A 19030-nucleotide genomic window follows, 5' to 3' on the forward strand; every position below is an offset into this window, starting at 1 on the left:
ATGAGCCTACGAGGGGAGAGGCTGTACTTGACCTGGTACTGGCGAATGAACCAGGGCAGGTGATGGATCTCTCGGTAGGGGAGCATCTTGGGAATGGTGACCATAATTCTATCTCCTTCACAATTGCATTGGAACGAGATAGGATCAGGCAGGCTAGGAAGGTGTTTGTCTGGAGTAAGGGGAGATACGAAGAAGTCAGGAAGTTACTTGGACAAATAAACTGGAAGGAGGCGTTCTTAGGGAAAAGTACCGAAGGAAGGTGGCGGATATTCAAGGAATGTTTGTCTGGAGCTATGCGTGACAACGTTCCGATGAGACAAGGGGGTTTTGGTAGGTTGCGGGAACCGTGGTGCACGAAGGCTGTGTTGAACCTAGTCAGGAGGAAAGGGAAGGTGTACAAAAGGTTCAGGGAACTAGGAGAGGTTAAGGATCTTGAGGAGTATAAGGACTGTAGAAAGGAGCTTAAAAGGGAAATTAGGAGAGCCAGAAGGGGTCATGAGAAGACCTTGGCGGGTAAGGTTAAGGAGAATCCCAAGGCCTTCTATAAATATGTGAAAGGTAAAAGGATGAGAAGAGAAGGGATAGGACCTATAAAAGGTGAAGGGGGTAAGGTCTGTGTGGAACCAGAAGAAATGGCAGAGGTGCTTAATGAGTACTTTGCCTCAGTATTCACGGTGGAAGCTGATCTGGGAGATTTTGCTACGGATTTGCAGCAGATGGAAAAGATTGAGTTTGTGGATATTAAGGTGGAGGATGTGTTAGAACTTTTGAATTCTATCAAGATTGATAAGTCGCCGGGACCAGATGGGATATACCCCAGGATACTGTGGGAGGCGAGGGAAGTGATTGCAGAGCCCCTGGCGATGATCTTTGCATCGTCAATGGAGACGGGAGAGGTTCCAGAAGATTGGAGGATTGCGGATGTAGTCCCTATTTTCAAGAAAGGGAACAGAGATAGCCCGGGAAATTACCGACCGGTGAGTCTGACCTCAGTGGTTGGTAAGCTGATGGAAAGGCTTCTGAGGGACAAGATTTACGACCATTTGGAGAGGTTTGACATGATCAGGAATAGTCAGCATGGATTTGTCAAGGGCAGGTCGTGCCTTACGAGCCTAGTTGAGTTCTTTGATAATGTGACTGAACACATTGACGAAGGAAGTGCCGTGGATGTGGTGTACATGGACTTGAGCAAGGCGTTTGATAAGGTCCCCCATGCAAGACTTCTTGAGAAGGTGAGAGGGCATGGGATCCAAGGGCATTTGGCCTTGTGGATCAAGAACTGGCTTGCCTGCAGAAGGCAGAGAGTGGTTGTGGATGGGTCTTTTTCTGCATGGAGGTCAGTCACCAGTGGAGTGCCCCAGGGATCTGTTCTAGGACCCTTGCTGTTTGTCATTTTCATAAATGACCTGGATGAGGAAGTGAAAGGATGGGTAAGTAAGTTCGCTGATGACACGAAGGTCGGTGGTGTTGTGGATGGTCTGGAAGGATGTCAAAAGTTGCAGCAGGACATAAATAGGATGCAGGACTGGGTGGAGAAGTGGCAGATGGACTTCAACGCGGATAAATGTGTAGTCGTCCATTTTGGCAGAACCAACGGGATGAATGAGTACACTATCAAGGGCAGGAGTCTTGGTAGTGTTGAGGAGCAGAAGGATCTTGGGGTCCGGGTCCACAGAACTCTTAAATCGGCCTCGCAGGTGGAAGAGGTGGTCAAGAAGGCGTATGGTGTACTGGCCTTCATAAATCGAGGGATTGAGTTTAGGAGTCGGGAGGTAATGCTGCAACTTTATAAGACCCTGGTCAGGCCTCATTTGGAGTACTGTGTGCAGTTCTGGTCGCCTCACTATAGGAAAGACGTAGAAGCTATTGAAAGGGTACAGAGGAGATTTACAAGGATGTTGCCTGGACTGGGAGGCATGCCTTATGAAGTTAGGTTGAGGGAACTGGGTCTCTTTTCCCTGGAGAGACGTAGGTTGAGAGGCGACCTGATAGAGGTTTATAAAATGTTGAGAGGAATAGATAGGGTGGATTCTCAGAGGCTATTTCCCCGGGTTGAAATGGTCGCTACGAGAGGACACAGGTTTAAGGTACGGGGAGGAAAGTACAGAAGTGATGTTAGGGGTAAGTTTTTCACTCAGAGGGTGGTGAGTGAATGGAATCGGCTGCCGTCAGTGGTGGTGGAGGCGAACTCGCTGGGGTCTTTTAGAACGGAGTTGAGGAGGAACTTCTTCACTCAAAGGGTGGTGAATCTCTGGAATTCTCTGCCCGTTGAAGTGGTGGAGGCTGCCTCGCTAAATATTTTTAAGAAGCGGGTTGATGGGTTTTTGATAAGAGAGGGGATTAAGGGTTATGGGGAGAGGGCGGGAAAGTGGAACTGAGCCACAACAGATCAGCCATGATCTTATTGAATGGCGGGGCAGGCTCGAAGGGCTAGATGGCCTACTCCTGCTCCTATTTCTTATGTTCTTATGTTCTTAAAAGACTTCTGGATGAGTATATGGGGTTTTATGGGATTGGGGGTTATAGATAGGTGTTGATGTGATCGGCACAACTCGTGGGCCGAAGGGCCTGTTTGTGCTGTAGTGTTCTATGTTCTATGACACAGTCAGGGGCATTGCCAGTGCACCACCTGGCCATATCCCTCTTCCCTGGGGGCTATACTTTATGGTAATGGGGGGGATCCCCATGACAGGCTCGTGTCTGGGTGAACCTATTCTAAATCTCAGCGATATTGTGTCACTTTAATGAGGTTTGAATGTAGGGGGGGTGGAATATGTGCAGGGCTGGTCTTTAATTAAATGTATTAAGGTATTTAAATCAGGTTCATGTCTGTTACGGACATGAACCTGATTACATCACTAGTAGGGGGCAGCAGAAATTGAAGTCAAAACCTTGCAGTTGACTTCCAGGGTTTCACTGAATCTTGAACCCTCACTGCCATTCCCACAGACAGCAAGCGTGGACTCAAGATTGCCCCAATGATTCTAAATGCTTGCCTTTGGCATTTTGCAAAGTTTAGTTCTAAAGTATATTTTAATGTAATATTATGCTATAGTGCTGAATTTCCATGATTTACACTTTAGCAGGATTATTGTTCAGGACTCTACAAGAAAGATGTGGAGATGTGGACATTGGATGGGGATAGGCACAATAAGTAGTCTCTCAACACCAGGTTCAAGTCCAACAGCTTTATTTGGTAGTGGTAGCACAAGCACTCATCTGATGAAGGAGCAGTGCTCTGAAAGCTCATGCTACCAAATAAACCTATTCGATTTTAACTTGGTGTTGTGAGACTACTTACTCTTCAAGAAAGATGTAAGCCTGCGAGAGTGCAGAGATTCACCAGGAAGTTACAGGGACTGGTTAAAAAAGGTAGAACTGTCTTCCTTGTAACAGGAAGAATTCAGAGCAGCCTTAGTGGATATTTTCAAGATGATGAAACGGTTTGATAGATTGAGGACATAAAGAAGAATAATGCTCCCAGTGAGTGTGTCAATGCCAGAGTTCATAGATTCAAAAACATTGGCAAAAAACCTAGAGGAGAGATGAGGAAAGCTTTTATTTATGTTGATGGGATTAGGGACGTCACGTGGAAAGGTGGTGGGACCTGATAATTTTCAAATGGAGTTGAAAAAGTAACTGAAGATGGTGATCTTGCAGGAATGATCTCATGACTGTTCTTTTTCAATGTATCAGCCCAGGCCAAAGGGCAAATGGTTCCTGCGCTGTACGTTTCAATGAAAATGGGGGAATGTAGAATTCAATTTGGAATTGTTGCTGAAATTTTGGCAACATCTTGAGTAGTAAAACAGAAATGAGCTTTGTGTTCTTTTTAAACCTATACTCCTACCTGTCAGTTTTTTGTGCGGAATTGAGCCTTGTCAAACCAACCATGGGAAAGCACATGGCTTAAATCTGCTTTTGATAGTGTTGTAGGTTTAACATTTGCTATATTACCACAGCAGTATTCAAAGGGAATTAATAATGTATGTGTTCATGTATAACAAATGTCACTTTAGACTTGTAAGTTCCAGAAAAGTGAAGATATGCAATTTTTTTAAACAATATTTAGTTTGCAAGGAAGTGTAATTCTTCCTTACCAATGATGAAAAGTCAAAGCCTCACAGCTCTACCTGGAACCAAGTGCATGTCCCATACAGAGGGAGGCCAACAAAGACACACCACCTCATATACCAGCCTCTCTGGTCATTCTACCACTTTGAACTTGGGTAAGTGAAAAATGATTTTAAATGTATCTATTTTTAATCTTATTTTCCCTTCCATGGATGTGTTAAATGTAAGATGGTTTTTAGAAGGGATACATCCAAAAGATAAGGTAACATAGTTCAACCATCTCAACTTTGTTGACCAGATCATTTGTTTCAGCACTCTGAGCTTCCAACTAGTCATCTGGTGTTCAATGGTTGGGTTGTTTATTGCCTTATGTGCGTCTGTGTGTAATTATGCCAAAGCATTCAGTGTAGTTAAGCAATCTAATCTAATACAGTAATAATGGAGAATTCAGTTTTCATCTTTCATCCTTAGAGTTTAAGTTGAAACTGAAAACATGACAGTTTGTCAAATCTTCCGAGAATTTTCTGGAGCTGTTAACAATTCGAGCGCAAATCTCCGGTTATGTTTGTAGGATTGTTTAACCATTCTTAACATATGCAATAATTAACCACACCTCACTGAAGTTGGCCTTGATCACAGATACTTGATTTTAAATAGTAGGTTTCTCATTTTCCTTTTCTCCTCCCAGTCATCCACAAAGGGCAACCAAAGTAAAAGTCCAAGCGAATATATTACCACAAGAATAAAATATTGTAATGTGAAGTGACAGGTAGAGAATTCGGGCAAAAATCATATACTATGAACATTGAATTAAAGCTTCCATGTCCTGGCTTTATACTTGCGAGTCTTTATTGAGAAGTTTAGTCTAGTTCCATATGGACCTTTGGTGTTAGTGGGGGATGGGGTGGGGGGGCAGAATCAATACATGAATTATTTGTTTAATTCATCTTCAGAATCATAAACTGTCTATAGTATAGCCAGTAGTATAAAACCATTTGATTATAGTGTTACAGACAGGATGGGGACTAATTTAAAGAGCCCTGATCTCTCCTCTCACTACTTGTCCATAAACAGAGGTGTTTTTGACTTTCTCGTTTAAATTGTGGCATATTTTCCTCAACTCTTCAGTTTGGAATGATGTGATCCTCTATTAATATTCCCATAGCAAACTTGAGGTAAGGTAAGATAACATGGTTGGTTTATTTTACACGCGCACTAAACTTGCCCCTTTTGCACTTGTATAATGAATGAAGGAAAGGAATAAGATGCAAGACCATGATAGAAATACGTCTTACATTTTCATGAGTCCAGAATCAAAATTTCAATAGTGTATTCCTTCAGATTAGCAGGCTAAAGTTGGTGCAGTTTTATCCGTCAGACAGAACTTCCACGATGGAAGAAAACATGCAGAGATAATCTCTCAGACACTGATACAGGATGTTTCTGGTGGTGCATAATGTAGATAAGTACCAGGCAATTTACCTGGACAGTTATTTTGTTGCTATTTGTTGGGTGGTAAAATGGCATACTGCCAGAGTTCGGTTGCAATGGCAATATTACAAGTTCTAGCAGCTCTGGGAGGTCATGTAACTTGTATCCTTCCTCCAAGCAGTGGAATCTTGAGAGATTTAATAGGGGACTCAGGGTCCCTTTTGCCCTTGCAGTTGCACAGTCTCTAGAAATGTAAAGAGCACTGGTGCATTTATTTGAATTTTGATCAATATCTCTTCAAAGGTATCAAGATCCACACTGATTTCTGAAGGTTAGAAATCCCTCTGGTATGGGACGTGGCTTGTCAGGCATGACAGGGTACAGCCTTTGTCCATTTTTAAAATTAAATAATTTAATAAAGTAGTCAGGTTGACAAATATATTTTTATTCCTATTTTCTGTAAGGGACAGTAGAAAATACAACTGACGATCCTCTCCCTTTTTTCCTCTTCCCTCACTGATATAGGTGCTACACCACATGATTTCATTAAACCGACTCAGCAAGAGACCAAAAAGAGGGCTAATTTGACATTTTTTCCAGATTCTACAGACCAATTGCTACCAGATCATGTCTCAGCCGTTCACCAGTTCAGTGTCGTCCCCTCTGTGGAACCATTTTCTCCAGTCAGTGAGACAACAATTAGTACCCCTGTTAGCCATGGTGAGGACTCTTCCGGTGAAGTACAAGATGAGGGATCAAGTGAAATGGATGATGGACCAGAGTATTTGGCTATTGGAAACCTGGGAAGGAGGGATCACAGCTCAAGTCAGTGCAGCAATAGCTCCTCTTGTTCCGGAAGTTCACAGAAACTTGCTCCATTGGCAGGGCAAGTTCCTAAAATGACTGTTAGTTGTAGTGAATCTTTGAGCCTTCCAAGACGTTCCAGCTTCTCTGAAACCCTAAATCTGGAACGACAGGGCAGTTTCAAGAAAAGCCACATCCGATCTCATTCTGATACTGGTTTAGCAACGACAAAGACATCAGGTACAGTGAATTTTAATTCAAGGATTTATGTATGTCAAGATTTTCTTGCCACAATATATGATGAGTCAAGTTTAGTTTTTAATCTCCGTGTGCCAACCAAAAGAAGGAAATGGAAAATGTAATAGTTGGTAACTCCCTAATGAATGGCAGTGATACTGAGTCCCGTTGACAGTTTCATTCTCTGGCTTATACTTTGTTCTCTGGTTGAAAGGAGATCAAGTTCAGCCTTATGTTAAACCTGGACTGTAAAGGAACCAAGTCAATCAGAGTCCCTACTCCTGATGTTTGTCCAGTGACTTTTCCATTAACGTATGAGAGTGGCAATATAAACAGGACAGGATAGACTCCATGATTTCCAATGGGGGTTGGTAAGTCTCCGAGCATTCCTGTCAAACTCTTCAAGGGTGGTAATACATTAATGGGTAACAAGCATGGGGAACCATGCCATTGTATGTGCAGCTACTTTGAGAAAAGGGCAATAGATCTAAAGAATGAGCTTTATCTAAACAATTCTTTGAAGATCTATGTACTCAGCACACCGTTATGCAGTGGTTGGATGTAGCCCTGTGCGCTGTTTCACAAGGTTAATTAATATTAACGAAGAAAATGGGAAGAACTGTCAGTTTAGACATTCTGTTTCTGAGCAGTATTGGTGCAGGCCTAAGAAGGTTTTCTTGGTTTTACATAAAGCAAGTAGAAATGATGAAAAATATCTACCCCAGTGAAGAATATTACATATGTAAATGTTTATTTGCAATATTTTGCTGTCTTTACAAAACATTGAACATCTGTTGTTTTACAGTATGTAATGCAAAACAGCCAGCAGATTATACAATTACTGTAACATTGTGTCCAGTTTGGAATTCCAATCCAAATTGATGTTTGTACTTGCTCTGGGGTAGAGGCAGGTTTCATCGTCTTGGCTAGATTGTTTAGAGGAGGGATGGAAAACCAGATAGTCACCTTCTCACATAACAAAGGATGTCAGCCAAGTTGTGATGCAAAGTGAGTGGTATAGGCTTATGCATGAATTACACAATATTGCAGCTTTGTTCAAGAAAGGATGGGACGAGCAGGGAGCAGAAGGAGAAATCATCCATTTGGCACTAACCTCTAATCCTGTTGTCTTGTAACTTTCCATTTCCCAATTTTTATTCTTCGGCTTTCTCAAGGAGACCTCCGGAAAATCACAATTATAGTAGAGGACCCAGTAGAAGGTTTGCAAATGGATGTTGTAAATTGCATTTTCAATATGATGAAAAAGCATGCAGTCCCCACTGTAATTAACAATACCAGTAATGTCAGTTTTATCATATGTAAAGTGCAGAAATGGAACTGGTTGGTGGTTTACATTTTTGAGGTTGCTTCAGCCAATACAATTCCGCATTGACTTTTACACTCGTTCTGTGATACTAACTTTATTATGCACTTTTTTAAAGGTTAAAAAAATTGGGTTAATGGTAGTTAATAAATCTTAGTAATCCAAATGAGAGCAAATCTCTTCATCTAAATAATTGGACTTTGTTAGAAGAAAAGTTACATTTTATAATAAGTTATATTTTTATGTGGGTTCAGTAGTCTGTAGGTGGGATTTTACAGCCTCACTCATCCCGAAACCACAAGATTCCGCTCGGTCAACAGACCTTTTGGTGGTCTGCCCCAAACCTGCTCCGATTCCTGTGGTGGATGGGATGATAAAATTCTGACATGTTTGTGTTAGTTGTGCTGACACTGTTAGGAAATTGTGTGTATGCACATGCTCACACAGATCTGTCCTCATGGCAAACGTATAAAACAACAAATGGAAAAAGTAATTACTTTAATCGCAACTGGAGTATTTGTCGGCAATCACAGCTGAAAAGGATCTGGTATGAAATGAAAGATTACCTCCAAAAATGCCTTCTATTTTCCAGAGATCTGACAGTATATGAAAAAGAGACAAACGTCTTTGCAGAGTTAGGTATCAGTGTTAGGATCAATTTGGAACTATGGTGTTTTGTGGTTTTTGTTTTATTCATTCCTTGAGAGAAATGTCTCTGTTGGCTTTTCCCCATGTGCCACTTTCAAGATGGGAAATTTAGGTTAAAAAGTGTAGGTGCAAACTTTCTTCCATCAATGGGGTGGTGCAACATCAATTGCTTTTTTTTTCATAATTTGAAAACTTGTCTCAAAGCTGCATTATATTTTACAATCCTCATTAAAGGAAAATTGATGTGCTTTAGCTATGTTAATTGGGCTCTTGCTTTCGATAATAGAAAATAATATGCACATAGATGACAACAATGCCACAAACTGTGTTTTTAAAAAATCTGTTTTGAAATGGTTTCCTGAGGCCACCCCAAACAGGGCAGAACTGCTTAAAATCAACACATGCAACCAGAGTAGCAGCTTCTCTGAATTTTGGGATATTGACCTCTGCAGTTTTCTTATTGCTGGTCTGTAGAAATTGTGGGAGGTCAGTGATCAGAAATATGGCTGTGATGCCACACAATGCACTTAAAACATTAGCAACAAATAAGATTCTGAAATTTATGCACAATATAAATGAATTGTAATCCTGAATAATAGGAGACCTATCACACTGTAGACCTGTTTGCAGTATAAGAGTCACAGCATTTCTTTTGGCTTTACCCTTAATGTCAGCTATCAAATGGGTGTGACTAGAACTCAGGTGTTACCATCAAACAGGAATTTCTTGATGCATTGCTTTGGCTGAAGGGTGCCTAGTAAAATTTAAAATTTATTTTATTACCTTTAGTAATTGGATTGATTGATCCGGTTATTGTAGTAACTTCAGAACTAAGTAAAAGCAACTCCAGAGTGACTGCTAAAATAAATATCATGATGAAACTTTAATTGGCCCTTAAATGATTATTGTCTAAAAAGACAGTCTTGAACTGACCTACTTTAAGGTGCTGAGGTTACATATTCCCACCCTGTGATTGAACAGAATCTGTTTATATAAGTTGAAAACACTGAATGGAAGCTCTTGAAAAAGATTAGTGTTTCAGCATTAAAGTGCAGTATTTAGGCTGAAATTGCCTATCATCAGTTATATAAGTTGCAGAACATATTTTTTTTCCAAATCTTTCCACTGATATTGGTTGATGCTGACTTGATATGACCACTGATACCACTTCTACGCTTAACTTGCATTTCATACCACTGTGTGTTTCATTTTTTGCCTAATTTAGTGTCTTGCATGGTGGAATCTATTTGTGTTTCTTAGTAAATATTGATATTGTTTCACTCCCCACCTTGTCCTCACATTTTATGCACTGGTTCCTTGGAGCCAATGTCAAGCTGATAATTTGAACAAAAAATATTAAAAAACTCCTTTTGTTTTAAAGCATGTTCCTTTTTGTCTTTAATGTAGTATTGTAAGTGCATTCCGAACAGCATTTTCTTTCCCCAGTGTAGCAATACAAATCTCAAATTGATCAACACTGTAATTTAGTTACAGAACAAAAGCCCCTGCAGTAAAATAGTGTCTAGACCTTCGAGTGAGTGACTGACTGTGTTTTGTAATTTAGAATCTCATCTGGGAATCAGAAACCTGAAGGAATATGGTCCTTTCTCAGCTCAGAGCTGCAAGGCCAGCACTCCTAACTCTCCTTACATGGAAGCTGGTAAATACTAATTAAAATCTGTGTTTTCTTTATTGCTGTTTTAAATTGTGTACAAAATTATTTTGCTTTAGATGGTACCCAGGAACTTACTAAGTCATGAAGTTAGTTCTAATTTTTTTCATTATTTTTAATAATTTAGATTTCTCTCCCCTTTTAGTGAGCTGTTCAAAATATTTTGTGTGCAATGTGAATAGACATGTAATTCGCTTTTTTCCACCTATCTCAGTTTTTACTTTTTATAGAGCAACAGTCACAAGCAACACTTAACCCAAACAATTCTTAAGCAATTTAGGAACATTTCAAATTGTATTTTTCTTTGGCACAAAGATATAATCTAAATAAATTTGGTGCCAGTTAATTAATTTGATAACCAGTATGTTCTTGTAATTTTCCTTGGTGAGTACATGAATTACATTTTGATGCTGCAATTTCAAATGTAAATTATTCTGTTAGATTATATTACTAAACTGTAAAATAATTTCATTTGCCCTAAAGCATGTGGTGCTGTGTTTTTGTGTACAATCAACTGCAATGTATTTAATTGTAGAAACTTTCATCATATGGCATGATCAGATAAGTTCTTAATACCTTTGAACAGCTGATTTCAGCTGAGTTGATGTGTAGAATCACTACTGGTTGGTGCAATTTCACAGATTATTTGACCTTGTACATATTGCAAAAATTGGTACTTTAAAAAAAAGAACTCTGGCATAACAGTGGAATCAGCACTTGTTCATATCAGCTGAAGTGAATTCAAGTAAGACCTAAATAAGTTTGCAGAGAGCCTTGTTCCTACAGAATGTGTCCCTACCACATAAAGCCACCCCAAATTTGAAAAAGTTAGTGAATTGATCAAAGTCTATTCAAACATTTACATTCATTTTTCAGGTGGCACAGTGGTTAGCAGTGCTGTCTCAGCACCAGGGACCTGGGTTCGATTCCTGCTTGGGTCACTGTCTGTGTGGAGTCTGAACATTCTCCATGTGTCTGTGTTGGTTTCCTGTGGGTGCTCTGGTTTCCTCCCATAGTCCAAAGATGTGTGGGTTAGGTGGATTGGCTACAATAAATTGACCCTAGTGTCAGGGGGACTAGCTAGGGCAAATGCATGGGGTTATAGGGATAAGGTCTGGATAGAGTTGTGCTCCCTGCAGACTTGATGAGCTGAATGGCCTCCTTCTGCACTGTAGCATTCTGATTTTATTTAAAATTTAGACATGCAAAATCTTTTAATTATGATGTTAAGACATCATGTTTGTTGGAGCCCTTTCATTTTCTTGGTTATTTAGCTTCATTCAAATTTGCAGAATTCCAGTATTTACTGAGATTTTGAAATTGAGTGTTACTTGGTAATAAAATGCCTTAAATGGGTTGGTAAAATATATAATGAGCAGTCACAGACCAACAAGGATAATGGTCTAAATCTTTCGATCAGGGTCAATCTCTGTCTCTGATTCTGGTCAGACAAAAAATACCTCACTCACTTTCCATTTACTTTGCCTACCACACAGTCTGTTTTAACCCTTACATGGTGGACAAGTAACTATGAGTAGACGCCTTATTAGCACAAACAATATTTATTTAAACCCACACAATCAATAATCACCCACCCGACCAACAATAAGTTATCTTGCAGGAAATTACTAGAATTCAAGTCCAGTACAAGACCTTGACTTGACTTTGCGTGACTGGCAAGTACCCAAGCAGATATTGGCCTTTATCTGTGCGTCGGTCTTGGTAGTCGTCTGCGTAGTCTGGTCTGGCATTCTGGCTCTGGTCTGTCTTCCTTCCTTCCTTGGGTGTGGTGGCTCTCCCCTTGCTGTGATGTTCAGCATTGTTGTAGCTTGTTTGTGGGGTCAGAGAGAGAGATTCCTGGTTGCGCAGCACCCTTTATACCCCATTTGGTTTCACGCCCCTTTTTGGCCATTGCCAATCAATTGATCAAGACTCTTCCCCTGATCGATAAGAGCCTAATCAGGTGCTACCACACTGATCTGTAACCCCAACAGCCATGTCTGTAAGTGCTGGAGGCACATAGGTCACATACCTCCCTCCTAAATAAGGGTTCACGGTGCCCTTATGTCTGGTACACAATCCAGTGTGACCAGAAAGTCTCTTTCGTCCTGGAGATGAAACAAGCCAGTGTGACTATAAAGTCCCTTTCATTCTGGAGATGATCCATATCCTGTTTATTCACTCATCAGGGTTGCAGCCTGTTTGTCTCTGTCTTTAAACTGCAGCCTGTCAATTTAGTTTCTTGCCCAATTGTCCCAGAGTGCTTTACAAAATACCATTTTAGATGGCCCTTTTGGCTACAACTTACATCAGCAAAGAGAATCCATGCTGGTGTCACATTTTTTTTCTTTTAGTGGCACGAACCACTATATTCAGGTAAGTGAAGAGCTTAAATGTCCCATAGTTTCTTTGAAAAGCTAAGGAGAGAAGATAAAAGGGGATAGGTGAGATTGTGTTGAGGGTGGAGATGGAGGATCTGCTTGAAATCTGGTGGTGGAACAGGTCATGAGGGTAGATAGGGAGGATCAGTTGTGTAGTTACCCAGGAGATTAGTATCTTCCTGACATTTCCTGAGTAATTGTTTGCGTAAGCAACTCAAGTGTCTGAAGTTTCCAACTCTAACTCAACTGTTGGAGACTCTTTTTAGAGAGTCTTGGAGCAAGGGAATTGCCCATCGGAAGTTCAGACGTCTCGGGCAATTCGCACAGTGTTTGGTTGTCTTAATACCTTGGCCTTAATGGATGAACTTACACTTAAAATGTTGGTTTATATTATTCTAGAGGGTGCCCATCGCATACACAGTTCTGATGGAATGTTTCGCCAACCATCACAAGGGCAGTCTCTGATCAGCTATCTATCAGAGCAGGATTTTGGAAGCTGTGCGGATTTGGAGAAGGTATGTTTCCTTCCTGAACAAATGTGTAAAGTATTTCTCTGGGTCTTGAATTTGTGTTCTAATTTTTTACTTCTGTGTATTAGAACATTTTTTAAGGTGAAGTATGTTGTAGTGCAATTATGAGCTTTCCATTAACTTTTTATTTTAATTCTTTCTCGTTAATTCTCAAACCAAAGCTTGTTCCTGGTCAATTGTTTTTCTCTATATTTAAAAAGCACTAGCCTGTGTCTCGTTCTTTCATTAACTTCATATCAGTTATTTCTTGAAACGTTGTCAAGTTGAGATCACCCAGAACACGTACAGCATAGTTTGGATGGTGCAGTGAAATTTCCTTCTACTCTGATCCAGTATTTGCGCACCAATTTATAGACACTTTCTCTTGTTTCAGTATGCTTCATATTCTAACGTTAACTTTTTTACAAAGATTATTAGCAATCATAGAATTCCTACAGTGCAGAAGGAGGCCATTTGGCCCATTAAGCCTGCACTGACAACAATCCCACCCAGGCCCTATCCCATAACCCCACGTGTTTACCTTGCTAATCCCCATGACACTAAGGAGCAATTTATCATGGCCAATCAACTTAATCTGCACATTTTTGGACTGTGGGAGGAAACCGGAGCACCCACACAGGCACAGAGAATGTGCAAACTCTACACATGATGTGGAGATGCCGCTGTTGGATTGGGTAAACACTGTAAGAAGTCTAACAACACCAAGTTTAAGTCCAACCGATTTTATTTGATAGCAAACTCACAAGCTTTTGAGGTTAAACTCTTCGTTAGGTGAATGGAGAGTTCTGGCCTCAGACAGGGCATATAAAGCACAGACAGTTAAGAGATTACTGATTAGAATGCGAATCTTTAGGACTTGAACTGCAGGTTAGGTGTAAAGTGGCCAATGATGTGAGTGGAAGGAGCACTGATCACAGGTTAAAGAGATGTGTATTGTCTCCAGACAGTACAGTAAGTGAGGTTTTGCAAACCTCGCTCGACGTCGCTTGAACATCGCTCGACAATCACCAGGCAAGACTGTTCCCTTCCTGTTGGCGAACACTTCAGTGGTCACAGGCATTCAGCCTCTGACCTTCGGGTGAGCATTCTCCAAGGCGGCCTTCACGACAACGCAGAGTCGCTGAGCAGAGACTGATAGCCAAGTTCCGCACACATGAGAACGGTCTCAGCAGGGATCTTGGGTTCATGTCGCACTATCTGTAACCCCCGTGACTTGCCTGGGTTTGCAAAACCTCACTTACTGTACTGTCTGGAGACAATACACATCTCTTTAACCTGTGATCAGTGCTTCTTCCACTCACATTGTCGGCCACTTTAGGACTTGAACAGCAGGTTAGGTGTAAAGATTCACATTCTAATCAGTAATCTGTAAACTGTCTGTGCTTTATATGCTCTGTCTGAGGTCAGAACTCTCCGTTCACCTGACGAAGCGTTTAACCTCGCAAGCTTGTGAGTTTACTATCAGATAAATTGGTTGGACGTAAACCTGGTGTTGTCAGCCTTCTTGCAGTGCAAACTCTACACAGACAGTCACCCAAGGCCGGAATTGAAATTGGGCCCCTGGCACTGTGCGGCAGTAATGCTAACCATTTTGGCACTGTACCATCCTGATACTAATGGTTAATGTTTAGTTTTTGTTCTATGAAGCTATGTCCAAAGAGCCAGATTTAACTAACACCAGTCTTCAGGTAGACCTTCAAGTCACCTGTTTGGGTTGGATTTATGTTGGGTCTTTTTTCTGTTCATTTATTGTGTTCTTTCTTCAGTTATCCAGGGCTAATTTGTGTGATGGTACGCAGACCATTGGAATCTCTTTGTAATGAATAAAAAGGATTTGGTTTAGGAAAAACGTCAGTTCATTGTAAAAAAAATCTTGTTTTGCTTTCTGACTTGTTTGACTCTCCATTTCTTTTATGGTTCACAGTTTAAGTTAATGTGGAATTAAAACTTCTATCCAATATTAAATTAAACTTTACTATCTTGTTTAGTAGAAATTCAGTCGATGCAGAAGCAATGAAGCTTTTTCGGGGTGTTTTAAAATAATTGAGATTGAAATATTGACCAGTGAGTTTTTAATGACTTGATAGTTGGCTAATTTCCCTCTTCTATCTTTGGTCCTTGACCTACAAGATTTTTAAACAGCCAAGTATGGTTTGAAAGAATAAGAAAATAGTAAAATTCATAGTGTAGGTGTCCAGGCTGAGGTACTAAAAGGTGTAGGTTGACTATCTGGAGCCAAACTCAACGGCAAGGTAACATTTGTTTTAACCAACAAGATGGATGTTTGTATTTATCCAAGGACAGATGTAGGATTCATGCTTAAAATTGTACCTTGATACTTAAAGAAAAATCTGAGTATGCTGCTTGTTCTTTGAGCATGCAGGATAAAAGGATCTTAAGTTCTCTTTCCTGACTTTGCGATCCTCAACTGTTTTCTTCTGGAGATGCTAGGGTCTAGAACTGACCTGTATGACCAAGTACTCCCATTTCATTAGCTACAAAGTTGACTTTCAGATAATAATCCTTCTCTGATTTGAGTTCCTTAGTTGGGGGTTCGTTTGTTAATTCTTCCCTTTCCCCCTTCCTCCCTACCATTGTATTTACAAAACATATTGATGTGTAAACTCTCCTCTTTATTTAGGAGAATGCCCATTTCAGTATTTCTGAATCACTGATTGCTGCAATTGAACTGATGAAGTGCAATCTGATGAAGAAACAAGTAGTGGATGATGATGAAGAGGACAGTGACAAAGAAATAAGAGAACTAAAACAGAAAATCCGTATTCGACGGCAGCAGATCCGGAGGAAAAAGCTTCTACCTGGAATGAGGGGCACTGAGTCAGACAGTATGTATGACTGTGTGAACATATTAGTGGGAAATAAACCTATGACTGCTGAATCATCAGTTCAGGTGTATACTGAAGTGGTAGAATGTAGGAATGGGTATGTGAATTTATTTTCTGGCACTGATGTATTCATATCCAGGCGCCTTTGTCAATTATGTAAGTCCTGGCACCTGAGGGATAGGTATGGCTTTGCAAGGGTCGGGCATAGTAAATTGTTATCTTTGAAGAATTTGGCAGGGTGACTGACCTCTGCCATGTCAACCAGGTGCAGAGGAATTTATTTTCAATAACCTTGCTGCAGAACGCCAGAACCAAAATGATCTATTGTTTATTCCTAAAAGTGGGCATTATCAGGTAGCATCCCTGAATGGGAAGAAAATAACTGCAAAATAAATGAATTTGGAATGAATGTACATAAAATGGTATTCTATCTAGCGGTCTTCACCTTTACATAATGCTATTGGTTAAACAGATAAGCAAGGACCACATTAGAAGTTTTTTAAAAGTTAGAAAGTTTTTTAGAAAGAAAAATTGAAGTTGGATAATAATGAATCAGGATTTATAACTTCAAATATGACTTAAATCATTGTAAATTGCAAAAATATGAAATATCTACAGATATTAATTTTGTATTAGAATGAAGAAAATTCATTTAAAAAAAAATTGTAGTTAAGAGTTCTTAGTCGTACAAACTTAGAAGGACGATTTCTGGAAATCAACAGTGTGCTGGAGCTGAAGCGTCATCCAATGCTGAGTGATCTGGAGTCACACCATCAGATCTTATTGTAAGCAGACATGTTTTTGATTTGCTGTAAAATGGATTTTTTCTTTCTGAAATTTTCTAAAATTTAAGCAAGAAAGAAACTTTATTTGATTAGCAGCTTTCATAACCTCGGCCCATCCTAAAGTGCTGTACAGCCAGCAAAATGGAGTCAATTTGTAATGCAGGGAAAACCTTGCAGCTAATCTGTACAAAGCAGCATCCCTAAATTGCGATGAGATATATGGCCAGTCATTTGATTTTTAAGTGATGCTGGTTGAACTTTGACAAGGAGTAAGGGGCACAACTCATCTGCAACTTTTTGACTAGTGTATTGGTGTCTATTTTGCCCACCGGAGAGAGCAGATGGAATTTATGCTTAACGTCTCATCCAAAAGACATCCCTCAATGATGTACTGAAGTTCATGTTTACGTACTCAAATTTCTGAAGTGAGGTTTGAACCCATGATCTTCTAACTCTGCTGCTGCCACTCAGACATGCCATATCGTTGTGCTAATTCATTGTGGGCGCTTAACTTTTTATTCAGTTGCTAAATTAACCCTTAGTTAAATGCAAAATTTTACAAAAAATGTTTTCTCCCCTACAGCCTGCACTACAGAAAGTGGGTCCCCCATCAGTTCCTATGATTCTGCACCACTATCAGATTCTGGATCTACTGATGGAGTGGATGAATTTGAACTAAAAGGTATTGTCAGAGGCAAAAGAGCAAATTGTGAAACAAGAAAAGTTTGTTCTGCTTATGTAGCTGCTTATCAATAAATTACACACAATTACATCATCCTGGATTTTCCAAAACTATTAACTTTGAGAAAGGTGACTAACCTAAGGAAGAATAGTAAGACAAACTGAGTAAAACTCCAAGAAATCTGCACTATTTCACAAATAGCATTCCACTGGTCTAATAGCTTATGAAATCTCTATATTGTGTCTATCTTAGTAATATATACCTGCAATTATTATTGATTAATTGCTTGTGAGCTAACTATCTTTGGCATTTATGGCATTCAGTCCATTTTCCATAGAACAATGGGCATTCTTATTATAGTCTTAATATTGTACTCCACTTCTATTGAAGAATGTGTTCAAGTTGGATAAATTTCATAAGAACATAAGAAGTAGGAGCAGGAGTAGGTCATCTAGCCCTTCGAGCCTGCCCCGCCATTCAATAAGATCATGGCTGATCTGAAGTGACTCAGTTCCACTTTCCCGCTTTCTCCCCATAACCCTTAATCCCCTTGCCTACCAAAAACCTATCTACCTGCATCTTAAATATATTTAGCGAGGTAGCCTCCAGCACTTCAACAGGCAGAGAATTCCAGAGATTCACCACCCTTTGAGTGAAGAAGTTCCTCCTCAACTCCGTTCTAAACTGCACCCCCCCCACCCCCCGCCCCCCCTTTATCTTGAGGCTGTGCCCTCTACTCCTGCTGTCCTTTCTGAGCGGGAAGAACCTCTCCACCTCTACCCTATCCATCCCCTTCATCATCTTATACGTCTCAATAAGATCCCCCCTCATCCTTCTAAACTCCGAGTACAGACCCAGTCTATTCAGCCTCTCCTCATAGTTCAACCCCCTCAACTCCGATATCAGCCTAGTGAACCTCCTCTGCACTCCCTCCAAGGCCAAAATATCCTTGCGCAAGTGCAGCGACCAAAACTGCACACAGTACTCCAGCTGCGGCCTCAAGTGCCCTGTACAGTTGCAGCAAGACCTCCTACTTTTATATTCAATCCCCCTTGCTATGAAGGCCAGCATCCCATTTGCCTTCCTGATCACCTGCTGCACCTGTAGGCTGGGTTTTTGCGACTCATGCACAAGGACCCCCAGGTCCCTCTGCACCGTAGCATGCTGCAGCTTTTCACCCTTTAAATAGTAGTCCCTCGTACTATTATTCCTGCCAAAGTAGATAACCTCACACGTGCCAACATTGTATTCCATCTGCCAGGTCCTCGCCCACTCGCTCAGCCTATCTAGATCCCTCTGCAGACTTTCGACACCCTCAGCACAATTTGCTTTTCCACTTATCTTCACTTTAGCATTTCCAGACTTTGGATCTTGTACCTGTGTTTTGTCCATATTGAATAAATTTAATTCAGTTAGCAACATTTCTTTCACAAGTCTGTTATGAAACCTGGTGTTGTCAGACTTTTTACTGTGTTTACGCCAGTCCAACGCCAGCATACCCACATCATGAATACTTAAAGCAGCTTTGTTAGTATTCAGCTATATTTCAGTGTGATTACATCCTTTTTGAAGGTGTTTCGGACAAGTGTTTAGAACAAGTGCATCTGCAGGAGACA

At 40.4% G+C, this 19030-nt stretch overlaps 1 protein-coding gene across 6 annotated transcripts in view; it reads left to right on the top strand.

Moving 5' to 3' along the window:
- The window catches only part of rubcn (rubicon autophagy regulator), a 55660-nt gene that overhangs the window by 17034 nt on the left and 19596 nt on the right, over positions 1-19030 (top strand). For 5 of the 6 annotated variants that reach the window (XM_080185781.1, XM_080185784.1, XM_080185782.1 and 2 more), the window contains 7 exons: positions 4073-4229; positions 6031-6549; positions 7722-7766; positions 10083-10178; positions 12971-13086; positions 15743-15947; positions 17316-17414. In XM_080185781.1, coding sequence (XP_080041907.1) covers positions 4073-4229; positions 6031-6549; positions 7722-7766; positions 10083-10178; positions 12971-13086; positions 15743-15947; positions 17316-17414 — 1237 coding nt within the window. The remainder of the gene's footprint in view (positions 1-4072; positions 4230-6030; positions 6550-7721; positions 7767-10082; positions 10179-12970; positions 13087-15742; positions 15948-17315; positions 17415-19030) is intronic. The other variant, XM_080185785.1, reaches the window with a different exon arrangement.

Source organism: Carcharhinus amblyrhynchos, chromosome 3, assembly GCF_965287045.1.
Source record: "Carcharhinus amblyrhynchos chromosome 3, sCarAmb.v2.hapA, whole genome shotgun sequence".
In the NCBI taxonomy this organism is placed as follows: domain Eukaryota; kingdom Metazoa; phylum Chordata; class Chondrichthyes; order Carcharhiniformes; family Carcharhinidae; genus Carcharhinus; species Carcharhinus amblyrhynchos.